General features: G+C 37.6%; 1 protein-coding gene across 1 annotated transcript in view; it reads left to right on the top strand.

Annotated features, from left to right (window-relative positions):
• The first annotated feature begins 15,130 nt into the window (after positions 1 to 15,130).
• The window catches only part of LOC109090037 (angiopoietin-1-like), a 50,164-nt gene continuing 38,016 nt past the window's right edge, over positions 15,131 to 27,278 (top strand). The window contains exon 1 of the mRNA XM_042777120.1: positions 15,131 to 16,015. Within this exon, the coding sequence (XP_042633054.1) occupies positions 15,632 to 16,015 (384 nt within the window). The 5' untranslated portion in view covers positions 15,131 to 15,631. The remainder of the gene's footprint in view (positions 16,016 to 27,278) is intronic.

Raw genomic sequence — 27,278 nt, 5'->3', positions numbered from 1 at the left:
ACTGGACTTCTCTGACTCTCTTGACTGACGTGAGGATCGACTCGATACGAGCAGGGGACAAATGTGCCTACATCGTGGTCGAATCCCACACTACGCCAGATAAGTGGTCCTCTGTAATGGAGAAAGTACACTTTTCTTGGCGTTCAGTCTCAAACCCAGCTCCCCCATGTGGGCAAGAACGACATCTCGATGTCGAACCGCCATCTGCTCCGATTGAGCTAAAATCAACCAGTCGTCAATATAGTTTAGTATGCAGATGCCCTGCAGTCACAGTGGAACCAGGGCAGCATTCACACACTTTGTAAACGTGCGGGGTGAGAGTGCAAGGCCAAACGGAAGTACTCGATATTGGTATGCTTAGCCCCCGAAAGTGAACCTAAGAATCTTCCTGTGTTGTGGAAGGATGGAGACATGGAAGTATGCGTCTTTGAGATCTATCATGACAAACCAGTCCTCGGACCTGATTTGTGATACAACATGCTTGAGGGGGAGCATTTTGAACTTCAGCCTCATAACTGAGTGGTTTAACTGACGCAGATCTATGATCTGATGCAACCCCCCATCCTTCTTTGGAACTATGAAATGCCGGCTGTAAAACCCAGATTCCCTGTCTTAAGGAGGGACCACCTCAATGGCCTCCTTCCTTAATAGGGTAATCACTTCCTGTTCCATAACCAGAGCCTGCTCGGGTCCAACTAACGTCGGAATAACCCTGTTGAATCTCGGTGGTGGAGAACCGAAGTGAATGCGATAGCCTTTTTCTACTGTGTGCAGGACCCATTGAGATACATTTGGCAGTAGTTTCCATGCTGCTTAATAATCTACTAAGGGAATCAGACTCTCTAGACTGACCTTTGGTGTTATTGAGGCAGCTAAATCGGTGCCTTGGAGTAGAGCACCCGCAGGAGGCAACTGATTTAACTGTTTTAGAGACCCCCGAAGGGGTAGCTAGGCTCTCAGGTCTGCTACGCTCGCGGGCGGGAGCCACTGATAGCAGTGCTCGCTGGAAGCCGCTGTGCCCAGGAGCTCTGGAAGGGTTGGCAGAACGACTTCCCGAGGGCACTGGGGCGAGATGGACACTGTGTGATGCGGTGTACCCTGCTCTACCCCAGTAGGGGCCGCCCTCTGAAGTCCTGAACCCCTCATGTCAGGACTTCTTGGCCGAGGACTTCTTCACTTCGATGACTGCCCTAAGATCTGTTTTGGGCTTAGAAGTCCCCAGCCCAGAGCGTCGCTGAGACTCTTGGTCCCGACGCGGAGGAGTGCAAGAGGTGACGCTCTGTTTTTGAGTCTCTCGATATGAGGAGCTGGTATGCGGAGAGGGCATCTCCCCGCTCCTCACATACCTTTTGCCCACCAAAGCCGACGTTCTTCTGAGCGGCTTGGAGGGCAACACCGAAGCCTTCAGAGACGATGCAGCCCCGGGGGACAGATAGCTCGCAAGTGTCTGTTCCACCTGTGGCATCGCTCTGTAGCCGCGCTCTCCCATCCCCACCACATTGCCATAGTAATCTGATACGGGGAAGAAGAGGCGGGCCGAAAATGGCCGGTTCCACGATCTAGTGATCTCGTCATGTAGATCGGGAAAGAAAGGAAGGCTCCGGCATGGAGGTGGTTGCCTCGCCCGCAGAAAGCTCTTTTATGGCTTTGCAAGACTTAGAATAGGATTCTAATAGAATAAAATAGAACCTTTATGAATAAATAGAAGCTGAAACTTTATAGCCCTTCACTTTTATTGTATGGAAAAGTAGCAGCATACACTTTATAATAAACATCTCCTTTTGTGTTTGTTTGAAGAAAGTAAGTATTTAAGTAAGGATTTGTAAATGATGCCAGAATTCAGATTTTTAGGTGAACCGTCCCTTTAAAAATCAATCAGATCTTTCAAGAGAGATATATGATGCTATTCTTGAATGGGTTGGGATACAATTACGTGATAACTTGTAAGCAATTACCTGATTTCTTTACATTAAATGAATTTGAATATGCTCAGTGGGGCTCTCGCTGAAACTCTGGCACAGTCACCTCGTTAGTGAGCACTACCATAACTGAGTTCATGGTTGTTGGATCACTTTATCACATATTTTCGCTTGTCCTTCACATTATATTTTCTATTTTACTACATTTCATGGACCTGTAAAGTGATTGCTGGTCCCTGCTCAATGACAGTGTGCACATATATTTGCACATGAGTCAAGGCAAGCAAAAGCAAACCTACAAAAACAGTGTGTCCACCCCGACCCATCAGCCCCCTCAGACTGTGTACTGTGGCTCTGTGAAAAAAAAAGAGAGAGTGTCTTGTCTGGCATATTTCAGATTCCAGCCTGACTTGAGTGCTTCCCACACATCAAAGACGTCTTGTGTCTTCGAAATTAATGATGACCGAATTAATAAACAGAAAGAGACAATAGAGGACCTCTCATCCTTTTAATGTGCACTGTTATTTTGAGAAAGGTTCTGTGTTACACACAGACACATTATTTTGACATCGCTGCCCTTGCAATAAACAGGATGTTTGACATTCATCTTAATATGATACTTCCATTAAAAACATTTTAATTCCACTGATTTTTAAACTTTTGATTATTGTATTATACAGCAAGCGATACGGACGTGTGAGCTTCACAATGAAAGTGAATAATGAAAGTTTGAGCTTGACTTCATAACAATTGGAAACAAAGTGTTGGACCGTGCAAATACAGCATTAGTGCTTTGGGGAATATTGATAAAACATATCTGGACTGTATAGGTAACACACTTTGCTTTTGGCCAGCTTTGAGAAAGGTTCGGAAATATTGGAATTACGATTGTACTTCCTTTGCTTGTCTGTTCTTTACTCAGTTCTTGGCATTTAGTCTGCTCAGAATAGTTCAAATCATCTCACTTCATGATCTCCCTCATTGGTCTCCAAAATGTTTCTATCAATCATCCTTTTCTTTCCTGTGAGATATCGATGTATTTAAAATTTTGGTGCTCAGATCCAAATCTCTCTCTGGAAAATGTGAATTCTGTTTCCTCTTGCAGGATATGATCTGTTTCTAGTTTTGAAAGGATGTAATATGAATGATGTTTGAAAGACTTTCCTCCTCCTTTTTTTCATTGCAATCTTTGACCCTTGATTTGAAACTATAGATTTTTTTGTCTTATTGGTTCATATCTAGTATTAGAGATTGCACACAAATGTTTGAAAATAGTTTTTAATTTTTCCTGTTCAAACTTGGTGTCAAATAAAAAATGCCTTGTTAGGGTTAGACAAGACTACTAAATCTTTGGGTTAAAGAGTAAAAGTTGAATATAAAAAAAAAGTTCAGCCACGCTGTAAAAATATATATATTTTTTGAAATTGTAAACAGTTTATGTTTTACAAGAAAATACTATTTCAGTTTTCTTAATTTCATTTCACATTTTATACAAGATGTTATTTGCCATTTCCATTTCTTTGTAATTATTTGTGAAATTAGTAGCAATTTCTGAGTGAAAATTGTTTCAGCGTAAATCCTACACCATTTTTCCCCAGTGCAATTAGTTACTAAAGAGAAAATAATAGAACATATTCATAAAGAATGTAGAATTTCAAACCAAGAATCTCAAAATATATGAAAACTGTGTGCAAAAGAACAAGATCCTGTACTGTCTCTAAAATCCAAATATTATTGAGATTGTTTTGCCCTTAAAACTTTTGTGAAATTTTGTACGTTTTGTGCTATTCACTAACGTGTGCTCACTAAAGACTTCCCTTTTGTCAGACTTTAAGTAAACATTTGGGCTCCATGTAGTTTTAAGAACCTGTCAATTTTGTTCATTTATTTATTTTATGTATTTTTTTTTAAACAAGTAACATACTGTAGTTACCCATCTGTGCAAACTAGGAAATGTTCTCTCTAACAAGCTCCTAGTTTGGTAAACTGCCAGAAAACTACACACATGGTTATGCACCATGTGTTGGGGCATTTGTGCTTTTTACCCCAGCAAATTAAATTTGTATTTATTTTTTTCAGGCTAAAAGACTTTGCATACATACTGTAGAGTATTTAACATACTGTAATTGTGAGTATCCACAGATAGACATTTAACCTGGAGGCAACACACTCTACGGTAGTTTATTTACAGTCTGTCTTGTAAAATAAATGTGCTGAACGATGTACAGCTAGTGACAGTTTCTAGTGCCACACCAGCATATGTGAATAGTTCAATCAGATGTTGTTTTAGATGATTTTAGTCTCTTCAAAAAAAAAAAAAAAAAAAAAAGAAAAAAAAAAAAAAACCTGGTTCTCAAACCATATGTTGTTCCTGGGTCACTGGTGGTCATTGGCAAATTAAAAACAAAAATAGACCTATAAATGAAATATTATTTATTAACAGATTTTTTTATATTATTTAAGTTTATTTATGGAATTAATCATCTTGTAGCAATGAAATTAATAGTGAAATTTTGGTTAGATGACCAAACCCAACCCCCCAATAATTTTGAAAAACCATTGCTCTAGAATAAATAACTCATTCTAACCCTAAGCTAAAGTATAATGGGCATCAAGCAGCTCTGGTTTTTAGCAGCATTAATATTTTGGATGTGCGATGGCTGATATATGGCTTAAGTCATAAAACAAATTCATAACCTCCTAGCAAAGATATGTTAATCTGTAATGCAATGCATGTTTTGCATTGTGGTTAATTGTTTTAAGTCTCATGTGTTATAAAAGCCTCACATTTACAAAGAGATGTCAGCTATCTGAACTTATTGTGTTTGAGCAATAAAAAGCATCCCCAACACTGACACAATGACTCTTTTAATAGATCGCCATCATATTCCGAGGAACTGCCTCACGACTTGATTCGTGCTCAGAATTCACTTGGGCTCAATTTCCTAATCATTCGTTTCCATCAAGTTTGCAAGGGTCCATAACTGTCTATAGTAATAAGAAAGATGGCTCAAGGGATGAACCAGCTCTCAACGCAGCGTTCACTGAAAAATGTTTTTATTTTCCTATGTTAGTCATAGCATTTGTTGACCAGAAACAAAGCGTGTTTTCTTGGCTCTGATTTTTTTTTTTCCTGAGAATGTCTTGTAGTGCAATGAAATGCTGTATAATGCAAAGCATAATGTATGGCTGCTTGTTCATAAAATGTCTTTTTGATTAACGGCTTTTGTGTTGGATTATATTTGAAAGGTTTGCTTTTTTAGGTCCCATTTTGATTCCAGGACATAAAAGTTGAAACCTCAGTGATGTGGAGCAGGTGGCCATGACATGCAATATTCGATATCTCATGAACTTAGAGACTCGCAGTTTTAGTGGATCTCACGTAAGAAACTTTTTATTTGTGTGCTTATCAGGACATTTCTTTATTTTTACTCATAATGTGGGCAAATTTCAGGTTTGTCAGAATGCCAGGAATTAAAAAAAATAATAATAATTTTACAATGTAATTTTCTATTCCATCTTCACTATGGAACCATTGACATTCACTTTGATTTTATTTACATTTAGATATTTTTAATACATAATTTATCCAAAGTGACTTATATTGCATAGATTTATCAGAAATCAAACCCATGACCTTGGTGTTGCTAGCACCATGCCCTGAACAGGCATCACTCACTCATAGATTAAAAGTCAGGGTAACACTTTAGAATAGGGAACACATATTCACTATTAACTAAGAGTTTTCCCTGAAAAAACTCCTAATTTGCTGCTTATTAATAGTTAGTAAGGTAGTTGTTAAGTTTAGGTATGGGGTGGATTAAGGGATCTAAAATATGGTCATGCAGAATAAGGAATTAATTTGTGCTTTATGAGTACTAATAAACAGCCAACATGCTAGTAATACGCATGCTGATAAGCAACTAATTAATAGCTAAAATTTGGTCCTTAAAATAAAGTGTTACCAAAGTCAGACAGATGGAGAGCTTTGGGTGGTTCCTAGAACCCCATTAAGAAATGCATTTCCATTTCATTTTCAGTGATGGGATTGGTATCTGCATATGACTACGCAAGCATTATCGCTCTACAAATTAGGAATTTTTAATGTCACACATAAACTTAAAGGTTATTTATTGGCATCTATAGTTCCATGAAGAACTTTTAATTTCTATGGAATCTTTCCATTTGATCATTCAATTTCTTCTTCTAACTATACAATCTGGTTATATTATGAAATGTTTACTGAAAGGTTCTTTGGAGAACCCAAAAAGAGTGTTTTTATTTCCAAACCTGCTTGTAGACTCATGTTTAGTATACTAAGCAGTGTTTTGCAATTTCTTCTCATCCTGTCTTGTTCTAATTTCTTGGGAACACTTTTGCTAATTTCCATCTTGTTTCTTCACATCTGTGTTAGCATCTTTACAGTGGGGATTGGCATTTTTTTACTTCAAATGGACAAACCCCTTTGTTTTTGTAATTATTTTTAAAAATACGTAAACAATGAAAAATCTTTGGATGACGCAACCTATCTGTGGTGTTTTTCATTTTATGTGGTTAAGTGTTTATCTCTGTCTGATCACACTCACACATGTTAATGCCATGCAAAGGGGGTCAATGTTTTCTTCTGCTTCTGGTGGAAATCAGTGGACACTGACAACGTGAATTGGAATTGGCAAAAACATACAAATGAATCAAATTCCTAGTGCTTTGGGGAACTATCAGTAGGGTCAATATCTGGGTGGGGTAATAATAAAACCAAAAACAAAACAATTGAATCATCTTAGTTTCCTGAAAGAATGCACAATAGAGCTTACTGTGTCAAGTACATGTCAAAATACAGAGAGACTGTGTGAAAGTGATTTGTGTGATGACTTACTTTTGCTTGACATTCCAGGGCACTGAGTTAAAAAAAAAAAAAAAAAAAAAACAGATCACAAAGAATCACTTTACACGTGGAATCAAATGAAATATTTCCAGTTCAATTAAATATCAGCTATAGAATGATACTTTGATATTGTCGTATTTCAGCCACATATTTTATTGTAAAATAATCTGAGGTGTTTTGACACTGAACATTAATGTGTGTTTTACAAAAAGCATATGTCGGAGCATAGAATTTGAAGATGACAAGTAGTGACTTATTGTCTTATTACAATTGGATAGAATTTACATTAGAGCTTTGATTTATTCCATCTTGTCACACCTTAATTTGGGACCTTTGCACTTATTTGGAATCAAAGAAAATGGGGGAAAGGGTATTGTAAGAAACTAAATGAAGTCTCTGACCTGGCCATATCACCATGTTCCCACTTCCCACACTGCCTCACTTTTTGTTAGGTAATAAGGTATCAAGTGGCCCTTTGAGTGTGGGGAATATGAATGTTAAGAGTATCACAAATGTTTTATCAAGACACTGTTTGTGTCTGTGTAAAATGAAAGGCTGTGTAGCTTTCATACTGCTCTCCAGATAGGGTGCATTTAGGGTTTTCAGGCTTTCAAAACTAAATATTTACCTTTAAATCTTATGAAGATGTAATGCAAGCTTAAGGGCTTAGGAGGCCATTTGTCTAGACTGTTTTCAAGCTCTGACAGTGCAGGTGTTTAGGTTTGAAATTATCCTAGCTTAATGATTTTTAGAGTAGGTGAGACACTTAAAAGCTTGTTTTATAGTGGTTAACTTGAATGTGTTGATTGACTTTACTCTATTTTTCATTTGGCTCCATTCATATTCTATAGTATAATGATTGTTTGGGTGAACACACAGCCTTTCTGTTTGCCTGTTTCAGTGAAACCCAGCCTCAAAGTTTTCAAAACCTTGCCAGATAATTACCTCAATTCAATCAAATTTGACTGAATGACTTGACCAATTATATATGAAGTTAAAAAAAGCATGTGTTGTATTCACAGCAAAAACACACTGCTACTCAGGGACCAAAGATTTGTAAATTTACATTATTCAAACGATTGGGGTTAGTAAAAAAAATTTTTTTTGAAAGAAATTCATATTTTTAGTCAGCAAGGATGCATTAAATAGATCAGAAGTTACAGTAAGCACATTTATAATGTTACAAAAGATGTCTATTTCTATTTAGATGTCTATTTTTTGTAATTCTTAATGAAGCATTAGGGCCTACTGATGCAGGGACAGGACAGGAACGGCCTTGTCTTAGAGCTTTATCAGACTCCTTATGTCCATTTTTTATGTGAGAGAGGAAAAGAGCATTTACATTTATGTTCTTGGTAGAATGAGATGACCTTAGCATTCATTTTCCCAGTGCATTATCCAATCTCTGACTAAACACACTGCTTGTCCTCATGACAATGCTGATGTTCCAAGTAATATTTAGCCAGCACATTGTAGGTTTTGGGCTCAGCCCTGTTTGTGCATTTGTGTGGCGAGAGGTGACACTTCCATGGTGGCGCTGGTATGTCTTCCGCTTAGACTGTAGATCTGGTGTATGCTAGCATTCCATGCAGACGTTAGCTGCAACGTACATGTAAGCAAAAAAGATGAATATATATATATATATATATATATATATATATATATATATATATAATTGCATTTAATTAGCAACAAATTGATAATTTATTACATATATTGAATTATAATATTAGAGAGAGAGAGAGAGAGAGAGAGAGAGAGAGAGAGAGAGAGAGAGGGAATTAAAATGATTATATATTGAATTTATTTTTTCCCTCTTAAATTCAAAATCTGTTTGCTACCTTCAAATTAAGTTCAGTAATTGAATTTAAAACTCATTCTAAGTTCAATTCTGAATAACACACAATCATGGTGAACAGCATGGGTGTATCAGTTTAGGGTGTTTCATATTGCATGAGTAATATCCACTGAGTATGTGTGACCTGAAGTCATTGTGCTCTCAACAACCACGTGTGTGATCTCACACATTCGTGTTTGATCTGATATTGAAAATGTTGTACAAGCAGTTTTCAAGTACTAGGAAAAAGTATATATAAAACCATTTCAGCATGAAGTCATGACCCACCCTTGTATAAGATGACTAGCCGTGATCCAGGCACAGAAAAATTCACCTTGACAAATGGCATCATGTGTGGAGTAGTAACTAAACCGATTGGAAAAAAGTGGGCCAGCATGAAATTAGCGTAAGAAAATAGCCAGGATTCATAAGACGTCAAATTTGCATACGATCTCAGCTGATTCCACCCAGGATAACCACAGAAAAGGTCTTCCGTTAGTGCGTTTGGAGACAAATGTGTGTCAACCTGTGGTACAGAGCCACTTAAATGTGCTGCTACTCTCCCATCTGTCCTCACAGAGGATCAAATTACCATGGTGGTGAAATGGAAAAGTGACAGATCTCCATCCCCAACAGCAGAGTATCATACAATGAGATCTAAGTGCTCTGATTAGCGGGTAATGTGGGAAAGCCAATGCATGGAACTGCCTCAAGCCACAGAAGATAGTACAGCATGTTTCTTTAATTACACATGAAAATTCCTTGATGGTGACTGCAGGAGTGTGGGAAGAGAGATGGCGAGATGGTTTTACTAGGTGGCACCACCTTTCACTGCAGGCTTGATTTGTAATAAAATTTTGGCATTGTAGTTTAGTGGTTAGCACATATATTCCGAACACTTTCAGTCTTGGTACTCATGTGGGAAATGCAGGTCTGAATCCAGCCTGTATTTTCCTGATGCTGTTCATCTCATTTTTCATGTCTTAGCTGTAGTTTTACTGTTAATGAGTTGGGAAAAACTCGAAAAAGTAGTCCTGTTTTCTGCTCATTCTCCAATTTATGGGGAAAAAAGCAGCTGTGGTTGGCAAACCTTTAACATAAAGCAACATTTTAGGTTTTACCGAAAAAAAAGAAAAACTGAAAAAAAACACACACATTTCATTAACTGAAATAATATTATTTTATATTCCAAAATTTGCATTTTAAATTTTGTATAACTTTTCTTTAAAATTACATAAACTGTCTGGTTAGTTCTGTTATAGTTTTTCACTGTATAAAGTAAGCGAATTAACGATTAACCTAACAGGTTTTTATTGTAGCATTTTTACCATCAAAATTGTGACCACTTTTTTACAGCAGCAGAACTTAATTCCCATTAAGATCAAATTTGACTTTGAGGACATTCACATGTTGCTTTTCTACTGATTCCAAACTTAGCACTTAGAGATTGAATTTGATTAAATTGAACCAGTTTTTACAAGTTGAAACTACAATATGTAAGGAATAATTAACAGCGGAAGTGTAGTGGCCGTTACACCTCGGGTAGGTGTGCATTATTTTCTAATGATTTAACGGACCGGAGTCAATTATTCCACTTACGGTTACCAAACCTCAAGACGTTGAGTTCAGATGTTGTATTTCAAGACACTTGTCAGGTTTTTGTCTTTTAAAGAAAAAGAGATAAAGAGATTCAGCAGCAGCATTTCTAATAATAGCGACCCTGTAAGTTTATCTGCTGCAAAAATGCAGCTTTTGAAAGTAGCTTTTATGTTGCTAAACTATATTTCAGATAAAAACGTCAGAGCGGCGGCAACACGTTTTTTTCGCGCATGTATGTTTCCGTGTGAGCGAGTGTGTCCTTACTGTATGTGTGTGCATTCGTAAGGGAGAGGGAGCAGGAAGAAGAGAGTAAAGTATGTGCTTTCCTTACACAATAAAAAATAATTTCTGGCAAAAAACTAAACAAAATAAAAAAAAACACGGAAATAAGTTGTCATTTTTGTTTTGTTGTTTACTATATTTTTTATTTATTTTTTGCTTGGTCAGTGTCATTGTGGGTTTTGGTTCTTTTACTGTTGTAGGGACCTTTGAAATAACTGAAATCATTTGTTGAAGTGATATGGATATGTAATGTGGTCAGGACCTACCTTGAACTTTAGCCATGCGTTTCTCTGAAAATAATTGCACACCTTCGTCAACCAGTCAGATTCAAGCATTCAACAGCCCCGTAGTATAATAATAGTTTAAACTGCAGTGTAAGAAAGACAGTATGACCTTCACTTTTCCTCTAATAACTTCACTTTAGTGGAAAATTCATTGCTATCTTATTTTCACTCCATTTTGCTTTTCTTTCTTTCCCAGTGCATGTCAGTGTTGCGTGCAGGTTCTGTTGAGGAACAGGAAATGCATGTTGACCTAAGGGAGGGAGTCAGATGAGGTATGGTTCCAGATTCTTTGTAAACACTCTTATGAGGAGCAGCTTCTCCCGTAGCCTGGAGAGATAAGAGACCAACAGCAGCAAGCACTTGTTTTAGAACAGCCTTGATTCGAGAGATTACAAGCACTAACAGAGCTAAGAACTTAAACATTTTGGCTTTGAATGTGTAAATTTCTCAGACATCCTACATCAGCAAGCGCCTGGGATGAAGCCTACACATGCAACACACAACAAGACAGATCTCCTGTACAAGTATGTTTTGAGGAAATGGCATGCTTTATTGCTGCAGTAAAGATGGGAATCCTAGTCTTGGCATTCATTTGTACATTGTCAGTAAACTACCTGTTAGCATTCCCATTTATGCCAACGGCAGGCAGTCCCAAAAGTACATGGAGTAGATGCAGTTTTATAACATAAAAACATAAAAAAAAAATCTGCAACTTTCTGATGGCAGACATATGTACATTAATGGATCAGAAACTTTATTGTAAATGAATACCATGAATAATTGTATGAATATCATGATAGGATGGAAGCTTTATCAGAGAGGCTGTCATTGAAAAATGAGGGGCAGCTAAAACTTATTTACTTTAAGAAGGTAGAAAATGCTCATAAAAATTAAATTGCAATTGGGCAAATATGGGAAAAAAAATTCTGACATGATTTCATTAATAAAATGCTATCATGTTAAATCATTGCACTTAGTAAGAATGCTATTGTTGGTGATGCCTTCGCTTGCATCTGGCTCTGTGTGAGATTAGCACATCTGTGCACTGTAATCAAGACTATAAACATATATGTGCTGTATAACCTTTGAAGGACAGGTACAAGAGTGCACGTTCCATAAACTTGACATGAACTTTAGCATCAGTAAGGAAGACAGAAGGTTGCTTTGACATACCTAGAACTCAGTATGCTCTGTTGGTTTTGCCCAAGAGAACCGGTTTGAGATGAGCTGTCCATGGCAGGATTTAGAGCCTAATAGCTGCTGGTGTCATTCTTCCAACAGTCTACAATTCATGACATCATCCCAGTCAGCATGTGCCACGCTGGGCTGTTTAAAGAATCAATCAAACCGTCTGTCCTAAAGAATTAGACTAAGATGCAAGAATGCAGACTAAACATGTCTTTCTTTTCACTTTTCTTTCTCTTTCAGACTCATGGACATGTCATGTCACTCTTTTTTTCTCTTTCTCTTTTATTTCTGTCTTTTATCCTTTTAGCAGTCCAATTCATTTCCCTGTGGATCCACTTAAAGCACTTTTACAGCCACTTGTGTTTCTTTGAACTTCATTGGATTTCTGAAGAAAGATTGTTGCATAGTCACCTCAAAACATTCAAAATTTGCGCCAGCCATTGAAATTACCCTTTCAATTGGATGTGTTGAGCTCGACGGGCTTGATATGCTATCAAATGAGATGTCGAGAGCCTTTAGTGTGACAAATTTGAATGAGGCTGTTTTCCCCCTTGGGGAACCGATGAACTGAGAGGCCTCGGTTATGAATGGGATGAACGGTCCATTGAAGTCGGAAGAATGCGGTTGTGTGACATATTAGTGCTTGGTAATTATCCACTGAAATGGATGAATAAGTCGGCTGGCATTGGTTCAGCTCCATCATCAACAGAAAAGCCTCTGTGAGTAAATGTTTTGCCAGACTCTAGCCACAGGAGAATAATTGAGACAATGAAGATTAAAATTCACATTAAAATTGCTATTGTTATCTTTGGCAATTTTTTTGTTCCAGCTTCTTTATGCCTTTGTGCTGGAGTCATCTGCAAGCTGCAGATTATTTTGTAAAACTGCTACACTGCACTTTCATTGCATTAAGTTCTCATTTGTTTTCTTGGACATACACGTAGATGACTTTTACCATTCGAAACATCTTCAGCAATAAAAGCTGAAAGCACAATGTTATTTATACAGTATTTTTGTCATAAATATGATGGTACTCTGTGGTCTGTGATGAAAAAGTAGGGAGTCTAGACAGTTAAAACCGGCAGCATGAATAAGATGTTTGTTTTCTCGCACCATGTTCTGTGTTTACATTCCAGCAAAGACTTTGGTGTGTAGATTACACAAATCAATTATGACATGTAAATATCCATGGTTTGTGCATTTCCCCGAAAACTCAAGTAAATGCCAAAACACATAGTGTTCATTATGTTGGTCTTTGAAGTTCTGACCTACTACACTGTAAACATAATGTAGAGGCTCTGATTCAGTGGGAAACTAATGCTTGAGTTGCTTGTCTTCTAAATCAGTGGTTTTCACTCTGGCTTTGCTTAAGGATTTTAATGTAAAGGATTTTAAATAGGACAGCAAGTGGTGACAAAAATGCCCTTACAGTCAAACACTGAGTATGTTGATATTGCCATGAATGCCAAAGACCCAATTATATGCAGATATTATATTATATATTACATTTACATGTAAGCATCTTCCCAATTTTATGTTGCTTCTACCAAATAAAGATGCATTTATACCAAAATATTTACATTTGTTTAGACACATAGCTTCTGATGTCAATAACTAAAGGAAATTTATGTATGTATTTATTTATCCCATCTTAATTCTTTAAATTCCCATTGTTTTTCCCAGCTGTCCGTGACAAAAAAACAAACAAACAAAAAAAAAAACCTGCGGTCCATTTTTGGGCCACATCCTACCAGAGATTTTTTTTTTCTAAATTTACTTATGTTTGATTATTGTTTTTAACAGTTATCATTCTAGTCCAAAATTCACATATTTAGCTTCTTATATGTTGTTGAGACAGACGCCTATATTTTAGATATGGGGTGTTTTGTCAGATTTCAGAGAAATGTTTACTCATGCTTTAAAAGTTAAGACTGCTCAGAGTTATTCTGGGCTTGTTATCTTGGAGCGCCTACATCCAAGTTAGAAACCATGAGGAGGAGGGCTGTTATGCGGATTACTCATATTGAGTCATTGTCTCATAGTCAGTGTACTAAGAACTGTTCAGTCTTTATCTGCCATCCAAGTTGCCATAGTAGGGGGTGAAAAAAATGCGGGGGTCTTTAATTGGAACTTGACCTTTGACCTCCTGTCTACAAGCGCACTATTCTGCCAACTGTTAGGTTTTGGTTTGAGACCAGCTCTTTGTTTTGGATTCTGTGTTGAGAAAGCTGGTCCAAGGTCAATGTAAATAGGATGCCTGTTCCAATGTAGTGCATTCTCCTCTGATGATGCAGCTCCTCCATCAGGACAGTGCTGGATTTTGTTTTTATGAAAACAAGAGGAAGATGCTGTGAATTGCAGGCTTGTGTTTTTAACAGGAGCAGAGTTTCACAATGTCACATTTCATGTGTTGTTTCACACATTTTTGGGGAGGCTGAAAAAGCTGTTACTAATATTCTTCTTTGGTGACTAGCATTTATCTATTTCTATCTATCTATCTATCTATCTATCTATCTATCTATCTATCTATCTATCTGTCTGTCTGGCTGTCTGGCTGTCTGTCATCATTTTTTATGAAAATCTGACTATTTTCAATAAAACACAAAATGTGAGTTTAGCAAATTTTCATGGATGATGTCAAGTTATAAAAACTACTATAAAAGCACCATAAAATACAATTCTTGAGACCCTGTATCCCAAATCTTCTATAGGCCATATATTACTTTTATATGAGATATATGATATGATATTTCATATATTTATATGAAAATCAGGTGTTTTATTCTCGCAAAATACCTTGACAGCCATGGTCATCTATCACTTTTATTTTAAGGCAAAGTGCAGAATGGACTTTCTGCTGAACATCTCTTTTTGTGTTCCACAGCATGAAGAAGGTCAAATGGATATGTATGGAGAAGAGAATAAGTGAATGATGCCAGAATTTTAACTTTTGTGTGAAATTTCATCAGGTGGATGTGTCCGTGTGTGTGCGTTCCTGAAGGTTCAGTATACTGGAGGCAGGGCTACTGCACAAACATAGGGTCAGAAAGCTTGTAAAATGATCCTCAAGCACTGAGAACATCCTCTTCGCTGGGGTCCCGGTACACTTCACTTTCCTTTTCACTCTCTCTCTCCCTCTCTCTTTCTCTCTCTCTCTCTCTCTCTCTCTCACACTCACACACACACGTACGCACATGCATTCCTCTCCAGTCACTGCGAGGGGCAGGCTCAGAGCATGCTAGAAGCCCAGAGCAAAGTCATTCAGTTGCACGGTCATACACAAAGGAAACATAGAGAGAGAAAGAGAGAGAGAGCACCAGGGGAGGTCTGACAACACTCCAGACTACATCTTCATGGACACTGTCTTGCTTTCCTCATAACTGCACAGCTGCATTTCACATGCACTTCCAGCCACAGTTTCTCAAGACTTCAGTTTTTCCCCAGAAGACCAACTTGATATAAAGACAGGAAGAGTATTGTGAGTGGGTGAAGGGATCAATAATGACCTCCAGGCAACAGTCCAGTCTGGACGTGATCACCACGTGCCCCTGGTCAACCATACATCTCTGCTCATACTGATTCCACCTGACTTCGGACTAAAGAAACCGACAGCACCCTCAAACAAACTTTGATATTCATGACCTCACCCTCCCCTCCAGCTCCTGCCATGTTGTGGGGTTGGTTTGTGTGCCGCTGCTTGTCCCTAGTAGCGCTGCTGGTGGTAGCAGACTGCGGAGGGGCTGAGCAAAGAAGAGGAGCAGAAGAAGGACTCAGAAGCTCCACTGCAAAAGCCAACAGCAGCAGCGGTCGGAAATATCACCGGATCCAACAAGGACAGTGTAGCTACACTTTTATCCTTCCGGAGGGTGATGGAGGCTCTTGTCGAGAGTATAAAGCGGGCACACCATACAGTGCCAACACACTTCAGCGGGACGCACCTCAACCTGAAGCGGACTTCTCCAACCAGAAGATGCAGCAGCTGGAGCACGTCATGGAGAACTATACACAGTGGTTACAAAAGGTGAGTTCTTTTAAGTTGCACAATGGATGATCGCACACTTATCGCAGTTTCTGTATACACAATTATGTAGTAGTTTGCGTAAGTTGAGAGGAGCGAATGCACAGCTGTTGTTCAGTAGAGTCAGTAGAGCAGCGGAGAGGAGAAATAACAGTGTTTTTAAAGTCTGAAGTGCAAAGTTTGGTGCGTGAAACCTAAGACTTGGATGTGCATGTCACAACTGTTTATGAGTCTAAAGCCGACAGGGATCAGCACTGTTCTTGACGCTGAGCACTTCGGGTGTTCGGTTGTCATCTAAAACTGTTTAGACAACAGTGAATCTTCTCAGATGTTTTATTTTTTTTTTCTGAACTGCGTTCTTGGCTGATGTTCAGATGCCAGATTGTAAGGACGTGTTTTATGGTCACTGCACTACGAGTTTTGCAACAAGGCAGAGTACGAGCTTTACAATAACAGACCTGTCTTATTAAAAGCATTACCTTGGCCACTTTAGCAGTCAGAAACATGATTTACATCAACACAGATTGCTCTGTTCAGCCGCTGTCTACTCACACCGCACAATGTAACCACATGGCATGGGAGTCTCGCTCGAGCAGCGTCTGGCTGATTTTGCAGATGGTCAGGTGGACTCCACACATCGTGCTGATACCGGGTTGTCAGTCACCCAGATGGTAGTTGGGCGCGCTGTGTCTTTAATGACAGGAAGTCAGGCAGACCCCCGGGAGTGCTTGAAGGAAGAGCGAGAAGGATCTATCCTTCTATTATTGGCTAAGCTTTAACTGTCCTGGCAGATATCAGCACAGCTTTTTAATGGCTTCTAAAAGCATAAGCTTTTACATCACTCCCTGTACAAGCTGCTATAGATGATTGAGAGTTTTTTTGTTGTTGTTGTTTGTTTTTTTTTTACCTTTAAGCAAAGTTGATGGGAATTAAATTTATATGGCAGAAAAAAATATTTTCACAACTTTTGTCCAAGATTTTTTTTAATGTCCAAAATTCTAACAACCTACAAATGGAAAGGGTTTCATTTCATTATTTTATTAAAACAAACATTAAATTTTTATATGAGTAAGACATGAAAAGTATAAAAGGATAAAAAAGAAGAATTTTTCATTAGTGGTCTCAGACATTTGGACATCAGTGTATATAGATATTATTTAAATGTCATTTGTTTCAACATGTCATTAATTTCTACAGTGTATAATAGAAAAAAAAATTCTTATGAACATTTAAATGACTATGCAATTACATTTTTATTTAGCTATAATTATAATTATACTTCCATTATAATGGTTATACTTTACTGGTCAGTCATCAAGTAGTTAATGATAATTGCTTCTCAAACAGAAACATCTACAGAAACAACCAAAGGGTACTTAGCATAGAAAACTAATCTAACATTGACTTTGTCGCTTTCATTAGACAAACAAACCATATTTGTATAGAAAACTATTTTATTTTTGAATTTTGTGATCTTTAAGAATAGTCTGAGATTAATTATTTGAATCTTTCTGTTTATTTTCATAAAACATGACCTGAACTTTTAACATATATGATGGATTACATGATGAGAATACCCTTTAGATTTCTCAGAGTCAAATTTCTTTCTTTCTTTCTTTCTTGTTTTTTTTTTTTTTTAATAGTAAATAAATAATAAAAATGCTGTTTTTAAGTAAAAGTTATGGCTGCAACGTGCACCGCATTCTAACTAATCTAAAGAGTTCCTTCCATTCGATCAAATCCCACATGCTTTTCTCTGCATTTCCATTCTCGGCTTCATTTTGCAATGCTGTCCAACTTAATTATCCTGATGGATATAAAACAGTTACAGATTACTATTTGCAGATACTTGTATGATCAATTTTTAAAGGGAAAAAAATTGTTTGGCTCTATTTTAGACAAAGTTGGCTGAAATAATATTAGGGTGCAATGGTTAAAAACAAAAGAATGAAAGAAAGTAACAAAAGTCTTTTTACCAGGACCTGCATGCTATCAAAATACCGTACTACGTATCAGTATGTCAGAGTTCATAAAAAAAGCTTTGCAGTCTGAAAAAAGCATGCAGTCTGAATTCTATACCAGTTAGTAAGTGGCTTATCATAAAATATAGTGAAAGGAGTATAACCATATCTGCTAACATTGGTAATGTCATTTTTTTTTTTTTTTACTAACTGATAGTCAGACTTAGATTTATACTGGAAAATGTGCACCTTACTTCAGTTAGACGATGTTAATAGATCTTGACAGGTAAATGTTGTCTTGTACAGTAGCTCTAATTAAAGAATTAAGTCATATTTTTTATATTCGAAATGTAACAGGATGGATAGTACAAGAAAGCTTGTTTTAGTGGAATGAGCTATGAGGCACAGGCCTAATTCAGACTAATTGTGCTAAAGGCACATGAGGATGCAGTTAACATATTTCATCGGATAGAAGATGAAGTGTCCTGCGCTGGTCTATCTGTCTTGATCAAGTGAGCTGTGACTGTGGAGTAATTCTTAATACCACTCAAGCCGTAGGCTGATGAAAGACCCCAGATAGTGTCTGGTCTGTTGTTGGAGGTGCGGAGGGGTCTGTGTGTGGTCAATAAACGTTCACTGTGGAATTCTGCTGTGCCGGGGGAAGAGCATATCCCGATAACATTCTTGTCCAGTCAAAGGTGGCTTCTGTTTGTCCAAAGATTATCCCAGAAGCAGGCATGGTCTAAAGAGGGAGACTTTTTTGGACTGACTGTGATCTTTTATCATTTGTTGCAGGAAACGGACCACTTGTGGATGTAGCTACCTAACCTCTGATAATCTAAAATGCTTAAACTATCAGCTGTTTAATGAAGGGATGCTTTCAAACATGACAGTAGGGCAAATAAAGGTATTATCCAGTTTTTTTTTATATCTAATCACAATTTTAAGTGATAGTTCATCATTTACTCAACCTCATCTCGTTCCAATCCATTATGGCTTTCTTTTTTCTGTGGAACACAATGTCCTATCTGTTTGTTTTCCTATAATCAAAGTGAAATGGGTCCATTTTTAAAAGAAATCAATATAAACCAGATTCCAAAAAAGTTGGGACACTGTACAAATTGTGAGTAAAAAAAGAAATGGAATAATCTACAAATCTCATAAACTTAGATAACATATCAAATGTTGAAAGTGAGACATTTTGAAATGTCATGCCAAATATTGGCTCATTTTGGATTTCATGAGAGCTACACATTCCAAAAAAGTTGGGACAGGTAGCAATAAGAGGCAGGAAAAGTTAAATGTACATATAAGGAACAGCTGGAGGACCAATTTGCAACTTATTAGGTAAATTGGCAACATGATTGGGTATAAAAAGAGCCTCTCAGAGTGGCAGTGTCTCTCAGAAGTCAAGATGGGCAGAGGATCACCAATTCCCCCAATGCTGCGGGGAAAAAATAGTGAAGCAATATCAGAAAGGAGTTTCTCAGAGAAAAATTGCAAAGAGTTTGAAGTTATCATCTTCTACAGTGCATAATATCATCCAAAGATTCAGAGAATCTGGAACAATCTCTGTGCGTAAGGGTCAAAGCCAGAAAACCATACTGGATGCCTGTGATCTTCGGGCCCTTAGACGGCACTGCATCACATACAGGAATGCTACTGTAATGGAAATCACAACATGGGCTCAGGAATACTTGCAGAAAACATCGTCGGTGAACACAATCCACCGTGCCATTCGCCGTTGCTGGCTAAAACTATAGGTCAAAAAAAGAAGCCATATCTAAACATGATCCAGAAGCGCAGGTGTTTTCTCTGGGCCAAGGCTCATTTAAAATGGACTGTGGCAAAGTGGAAAACTGTTCTGTGGTCAGACGAATCAAAATTTGAAGTTCTTTTTGGAAAACTGGGACGCCATGTCATCCGGACTAAAGAGGACAAGGACAACCAAAGTTGTTATCAGCGCTCAGTTCAGAAGCCTGAATCTCTGATGGTATGGGGTTGCATGAGTGCGTGTGGCATGGGCAGCTTACACATCTGGAAAGGCACCATCAATGCTGAAAGGTATATCCAAGTTCTAGAACAACATATGCTCCCATCCAGACGTCGTCTCTTTCAGGGAAGACCTTGCATTTTCCAACATGACAATGCCAGACCAAATACTGCATCATCAATCACAACATCATGAGTGCATAGAAGAAGGATCCGGGTACTGAAATGGCCAGCCTGCAGTCCAGATCTTTCACCCATAGAAAACATTTGGCGCATCATAAAGAGGAAGATGCGACAAAGAAGACCTAAGACAGTTGAGCAACTAGAAGCCTGTATTAGACAAGAATGGGACAACATTCCTATTCCTAAACTTGAGCAACTTGTCTCCTCAGTCCCCAGACGTTTGCAGACTGTTATAAAAAAGAAGAGGGGATGCCACACAGTGGTAAACATGGCCTTGTCCCAACTTTTTTGAGATGTGTTGATGCCATGAAATTTAAAATCAACTTATTTTTCCCTTAAAATGATACATTCATCTATGTCATCTATGTTGTATTCTGAATAAAATATTGAAATTTGAAACTTCCGCATCATTGCACTCTGTTTTTATTCACAATTTGTACAGTGTCCCAACTTTTTTTGGAATCCGGTTTGTACTTTAATTCAGCAAAGATGCATTAGATTTATAAACAGTAGACAGTAAAAACATTTATGTTACAAAAGTTTCTTATTTCAAATAAACGCTGTACTTTTGAGAATTTTTTTTAAACAAAAAATCTCAAAAATATGTTTCAGAAGTTCCACAAAAATATTAAGGAGCACAACAACATTTATAATAAGAAGAAATGTTTCTTGAGCAGCAAATTAGAATGACTTCTAAAGGATCATGTGACACTGTAGACTAAAGTAATGGCTGCTGAGAATTCCCATTTACCATCACAGAAATAAATTACATTTCAAGACATATTTATATCATATATACACACTTTGAGGATATAATTCAAAATAACTACACAATTGTCATTTTTGGTGAACTATTCCCTTAAGCATAAACGTAACATAAACTTTCTTTCAGAGACTATAAGTGTCTTAAAGTCTGATTGTGTCTAAAGCCGAAGGAATCCAGTCTGTCAGTAGGGCCTGAGGTCCATTTTAGGCAAAGCTCAAGCTTCTGCCATGTCACATGTGGAAGCCGTCAGGAGTATGGAAGTGATGGATCTTAGTTCACACTCCGCGTTCAAAGAAAACTTTTTCTGAGCTCATGTTTCTGAGGATAGCACGTCTTGCCAAGATGCACTTTAGATTTAAAGGGTCATGAAACCCCCTGTTTCAGCACGGGTTAGTACACACCACAGTTTTAAAAAAGGCTAAAAAAAAGTGGGCGTGGTGCGCAACGGCCGAGGAGGAGGAGGAGGAGGAGGAAGAAGAGGGGAGACAGACAGTTTCATTTCACTCCTATGAAGTTAAAAACACAGATAAATGCACAGCCATTTGCACTCTGCATCGGCTTATTCTGTGGTGTTTATATAAGCCTTTTGACAGAAAAACGGTTATGCTCACCAAGTAAATGAATCGTGTTTGTGCTCGAACTCTTATTACAGAACAAAAATAAACACTCTTCTTCAATCCATGAACGTTTCTCTCAGTTGATGTGTGCGATGTCATGTCACAGTATGAAATGTCTGTCATAGCGAATCAACACATGCGGTTGTGAATAATTAAGAGAAGCGTCTTCTCATAGGATAAGAAAATGCAGTCTCATGAATAATTTAATAGACACCGACGTGTCATCTATGTACTATAGTCCACTGCCACGTCACAGATTGTGACGTCAACACAATGTAGATTTTTAAACCCGGAAGATGAAAATAGCGCAAAAAAGCTTAAAATTAACCAGTTTTCTCCAACAGTTAAAATTATCGGATGCTAACATTGTCTTCTATGAGGTGCAACATAAACACCTCTGCTAAAATCTCAGAAAAAGTAGTCTGGGGTTTCATGACCCTTTAAAAGCACATATTCGAACATTCCCATTGTTCTGCTCGACCCTCAGTTTGGATATTGGTGACTAGAGTGAAATGGAAAGGTTAATCCTGGTGGCTCAAGAGGGTTTCCTTCATGGAGGGTATTCATGAAGACTGTGAACCCTCACTCGGCCACACAGCATGTCTAAAAAGCGAAAGCAGGACTGAGCTATTTTAGGGGTGACTTCCTTTGTATCAGAGTTTGTTTTGCTGATAGAAGCAGCCAAAAGCAACAAGCTGGATGAAGCGGAGTAAACGTTCACTTAAATGACTAAAAAGCTCTTCCTTCCTGTTTCATATCTTTTACATGCACAAGAACAGTGCTACATTTATCTGAGCACCACAGAGAGATGTTACTGCTCCAAATGTAATACTTGTGAGAGGTGAAAATAAATACAAAAAAACAATACACTGCTGTCACAATTTCTTAAGAAAATATCAAATTAATTTGAAAAATTACGACAGCCAGCACTGTTATCTTTCTGTTATTTTTCTTGCTGCTTTTTGAAGTAATTTTCCCCAACTGTGTTTCATCAGTGTCGTTAGGCTAACTCCGCCATGTCTGTTTGATAAAGGGCAGAGAAAGCCCTCTGAAATCTATACCCTAAACCCAAATGAATTGGCCACTTAATGTCTTCCTAATTTTGTAAATGGACCTAACTCTCTGCTGCCTCATTGTAGGCCCCTTAATGTATTTATGAGGTCAAATTTCCATCTATGACTTTAATAAATCTCCCTCTGGGGCACACTCGCTTTAGAATTAATGTGCATTTAATTGTCATTTTAGGTGTTTTGGGATTTTGGTTTTCCAAAAATGGCCTCAGACTAAAAGTTAATGTGTCCTGAATAAAAATTAGAATATTTTGTTATATCTTTTGGCATAAGTGTTGCCCTAGATTATTTTCTTTGGAAAATGGTGTTACTGTTGGCATTAAAAATACCCCATTTATGTATTTATTTATTTATTTAAATATGGTAATTTTTGTTCAAATTGTTTAGGACAAGAAATAGACATGGATATTTTTCAAACCTGAGCTTTTCCCACTATATATGTGAAAGTATGTGAGTTTCTTCTTTGTGTGATTAGTATAGGTTATTCTTTGGTCTTTTTTTTTTCTTTTTTCAATTGGCTTTTTTTTTCAGTATTTGATATCTAGTGAAATTAATAGCATTTTGAAACAGTGCAAGCGTGCCCTTGATGAGGTTTTGCTCCTCATCTAGTTTTGAAAAGTAATTCAACAACAGTTTGAATAATTTAGAATGAGAAAGTGTAAATAGGCCCATAATCCGTAAAGAAAATGAGAATGTCATAGCTTGACTAAATACACAAAGTAAATCTATATATTTCCACTTATGTTTTACTCTCTCGGTCATTATAACCAGAACTGTGTGACACGAGAAAAGGTATCATTAGGATGGGATTTCCTGCATGACCTATTATGTGCTACTTCTGAGTGGGCTCCTATTGCAGCTGTCCTAATGATGTTGATTTAGGAATGACTATCTTCACTGGTCCCTGTTAGCCTGAGGTCTCAAGACCAATATTTTAGCTTATCTAGTGTTTAAATACATCAACTTTTCCATGAAATCAATTCAAAACATCAGACCAGTGGATGAAAGAGAGCTATTGATGACTCTTGGGCCACACTGCAAAATTGTTGGACAAAGAGAGGCAGATAAGTAATGAGCAATAATGTGACCCTCCCTGTGGGAAAAGGAAAGAGGACTGAGTCAAGAAAAAACAGGAAATCAAGTGTGTGTGTGTGGGTGTGTGTGTGTGTGTGTGTGTGTGTGTGTGTCTGTGTGTGTGTCTGTGTGTGTGTGTGTGTGTGTGTGTCTGTGTGTGTGTGTGTGTGTGTAATTGTGTGGGACAGAGTATTTGGATGAATTATATATTTCTCTTATCATTCTCACATTAAGGTTTTTGTAACACTTGTGCTGTATCCGAGCCACAGGTCTTGCTTCTTATTAGACACATCCCTTCCAGAACTCAGGGAGTAGTTTGTTTTATCAGTTTTCTTAGCTTTTTTTCCTTTTTTATATATATATATATTTTTTACATTCTGCACAATGGGGTGAAAGAGCACATTAAGTTAACTGACGCCAGTGTTACATTCTGATATCCATTAAAAATATAAATTGGTCTGTAAGCTTAACCTATGTTTTCAACTGTTCTTAAACTGTCACAGCTCAGAAGTGATGGTGCAAGGCAGTTGCAGAAAACGCGTCTTCAAACTTTTGGAGTTTTTAAAGGGATAGTTGACCCAAAAATTAAATTCTGTAATCATTTGCTTACTTTCTAAACCTGTGTGAAGGAGAATTGAACTAGTGGTTCTTTTATGTGTGATTAGTCTATGAGAACAAACTTTCAAGCTTAAAAGATTAATTAAAAAAAAAAGGTTCATATGACTTATTTGCTGTATTCCAAGTGTTCTGAAGTCATATGAAAGCATTGTGTGATAAAAAGATTGACATTTAAGCTATAATTCACAAATCAACCTGCCATGTTTGTTCAAGTGTGCTGTTAATCACTGTGACTCATGAATGAATCATTTGTCATTTTGTCATTGAAGATTGAATCAGTCCAGCTCATACATTAATCATTCAAATCTGTTTTGTGAAATGAAAAAAATTTATCTGACTCAAAAAAGGATATATATATATATATATATATATATATATATATATATATATATATATATATATATATATATAAGAGATAATATTAACTTAAATTTCAGTCTGTTCCTGACAAAAAGCTATCAAATGGCTTCATAAGAACTGACATATAGAGTTCACTGATACTATAGTGGCACATTTACTGTATGTTCATTTTGAAACTTGAAAGCTTCACTTATTCAGTGCATGGAAAAAGCAACCAGCAGAATTCTTTAAATTTATCTTTTTGTGTTCCTTAGAAGAAAGAAAGTCATGAGGCAGGAAGGCGATTAACTGATAACAGAATATTTATTTTCTGTTTGAACTAATCCTTTCAAACATTCTGTGGTACTTTTGCAGAGTAGCAGCATGTTTGCAGCCGTTTTCCATTAGAGGAGACTTTGTCACCATGTCCTGATTTTCAATAACTGTTTTCTTAAGTTTTAACGGAGGAACAAGAAACAATTGTGTGCTTTATACCTGAGCGGCATGTGGTTGGATATTATGTCTGCGTTGTGGTTTAGCGGTTTTTGGCCACAAACGATGTGACACCCATAGCCCCTCACATCCCCCGCCCCTACGCCCCTCTGGGGTTCGTCTGAACCTTGGCCAGCATCATGCTTGCCTTGTCTGGGCCCTCGTCCAAGCTTCTCACATTCCACCTCGTACAGGCGATGTGGCTGTCAGGAAGGGCTGCATATAATTGCTGAAGACGGCGATATAAGCCCCTCACCTCCTACCTCACTCTCATCAATCTGAAAGCAACCTGAACCGGCGGTTAATAGTAGCGGGTCAAAGATCGTTCCACATTATGCCATCAGAGGTGGAAAACGGCTGCGGCTTCAATAAGTAGTAACAGTGTGTAATTTATATTCAATTACCCTTGTGATGGAGGCACTTTAAAGTATTAACTGCACAGGTAAGGTCTTGACTCAGTCGCAGATAAAGTTCACAGTGTATTTTAATTGCCTTTAATTGGCGAAAGAGATGTTAGTGGTGATTTCTGCACCAAATGGAATTGCGAAGGTAATGATTTTCTTTTAAACAGGTTTTCTAAACACTGCTGCAGCAAACGTGTGTCTCTCTCTAATTCAACATTGGTTGAGTTTAATAGAGACATCTCCAAGGTTTTTGATTGGCTATCATCAGGGGATCAGTGATTGGTTGGTTAGCTTTGTCAGTTTGATACTGTTGACATGAAAAAATTATGGGGGCCCATCAGGACTGCCAATGCATAGGGCATGGGATCTTGTGCAACGCCCCTGGCTGTAGATGGCGGCATTCAGGTTGGATGCTTGCAGAACTGCAACTCATTTAATGCACAGACACATAGACTTTTTGGCTTAACATCTGCAGTTTCTTTTCATTGATAGATTCATTTTTGCTGTTTATAGAACCTGGGATGCCTATTTCATTGGTATCGATCAGTTAGTAGAGACAAATTTCAGATTTACAGTATAGACCTATTGAATTCCGAGTTTGTAGCTTTTCCATCCATGCCGATTGGTGTTGATGCCATCTGCTGTTGGACTCAAAAATTCAGTAGCTAATGCCAAATCATGGTTCATGGTGGTAGATTAAAGCCTGTTGGGTATTTAACAAAGGTAAAAACCTTTTTTAATATGCCCCACCAAAACTTGATGTTTCAATAGGAAATACATCAAAACAAAAAAAAAGAAAAGAAAAAAAAGAAGAAAAAAAGGAAACTGCGCTAGTCAAGGCATTTCATGAGGTCTGCAATTCAACATAATATAAAACTAAAAGCACAGTGCAGATAAAGGAATATTAAAAGCATAGATGTCAACCATCGGGCATTGGCAGGAAGCCAGTTGTTCCGCACTCCTCTTAAAATGCTGAGAGAATTCATGAGGAAAGTGCATTACTGAGTGATAAGTGTTTGTGAATGGATCTCTGGCTTGTGTCTATAAGATTGATCTTTTGCATACAGTATGAGTGATTTGACACCCATGTGTCATTTACAGATCTGTTCCTGTGCTCATTTGAGAGTTGGAATACAGTACATGCAGCATGCACAGAGCCACACTAATAGCTGTTTAAGAGCTTGCAGGCTTGCGTGGATAGATCTGTTTTAATCGTTTTCTCTTATACGAGTTATTTATGGTCTCGTCTACCAATGCAGAAGTCTTTCTTTTACTCCCTCACACTTTCCTCCTGTCACTCTATTTATGTATTCCTTTTTTCTCCCCTCTTTCCTCCCTCTGCTCTGTCACAAAACAAGATGCACAGACATAAAAGGGGCCTCTAAATTATATAGTGTGGAAGAGTGTGACAACACAATGCCACAAGTGAGGCAGCAAGTCCCCATCTGTGCCGGGCTGCCCATATAGATTTCGGAAAGGATGTTAGAGCATGTCATCTCTGGACTGATTTCTCTTTTTTTTTATGTCTTTCGGTAGGCATTCACAGTTTTATGCACTTTTACAGAAAGGGGAAAAGAAGGGGAAATAGTACAGTATATTTATTGACATATTTTATATGCATCATTAAAAAAAATTGTGTGTGGGTGTGTTTTATGTTTTCTCCATCTATTTTTGAAAAAAAAAAGCTCTTTCATTTTATATATATTGTAATGATGCACATTATGTACATTGTAATTGTATAGTAAAAATT

This window comes from Cyprinus carpio, chromosome A19 (assembly GCF_018340385.1).
Source record: "Cyprinus carpio isolate SPL01 chromosome A19, ASM1834038v1, whole genome shotgun sequence".
Classification (NCBI taxonomy): domain Eukaryota; kingdom Metazoa; phylum Chordata; class Actinopteri; order Cypriniformes; family Cyprinidae; genus Cyprinus; species Cyprinus carpio.
This window is presented reverse-complemented; position numbering and strand designations above follow the sequence as displayed.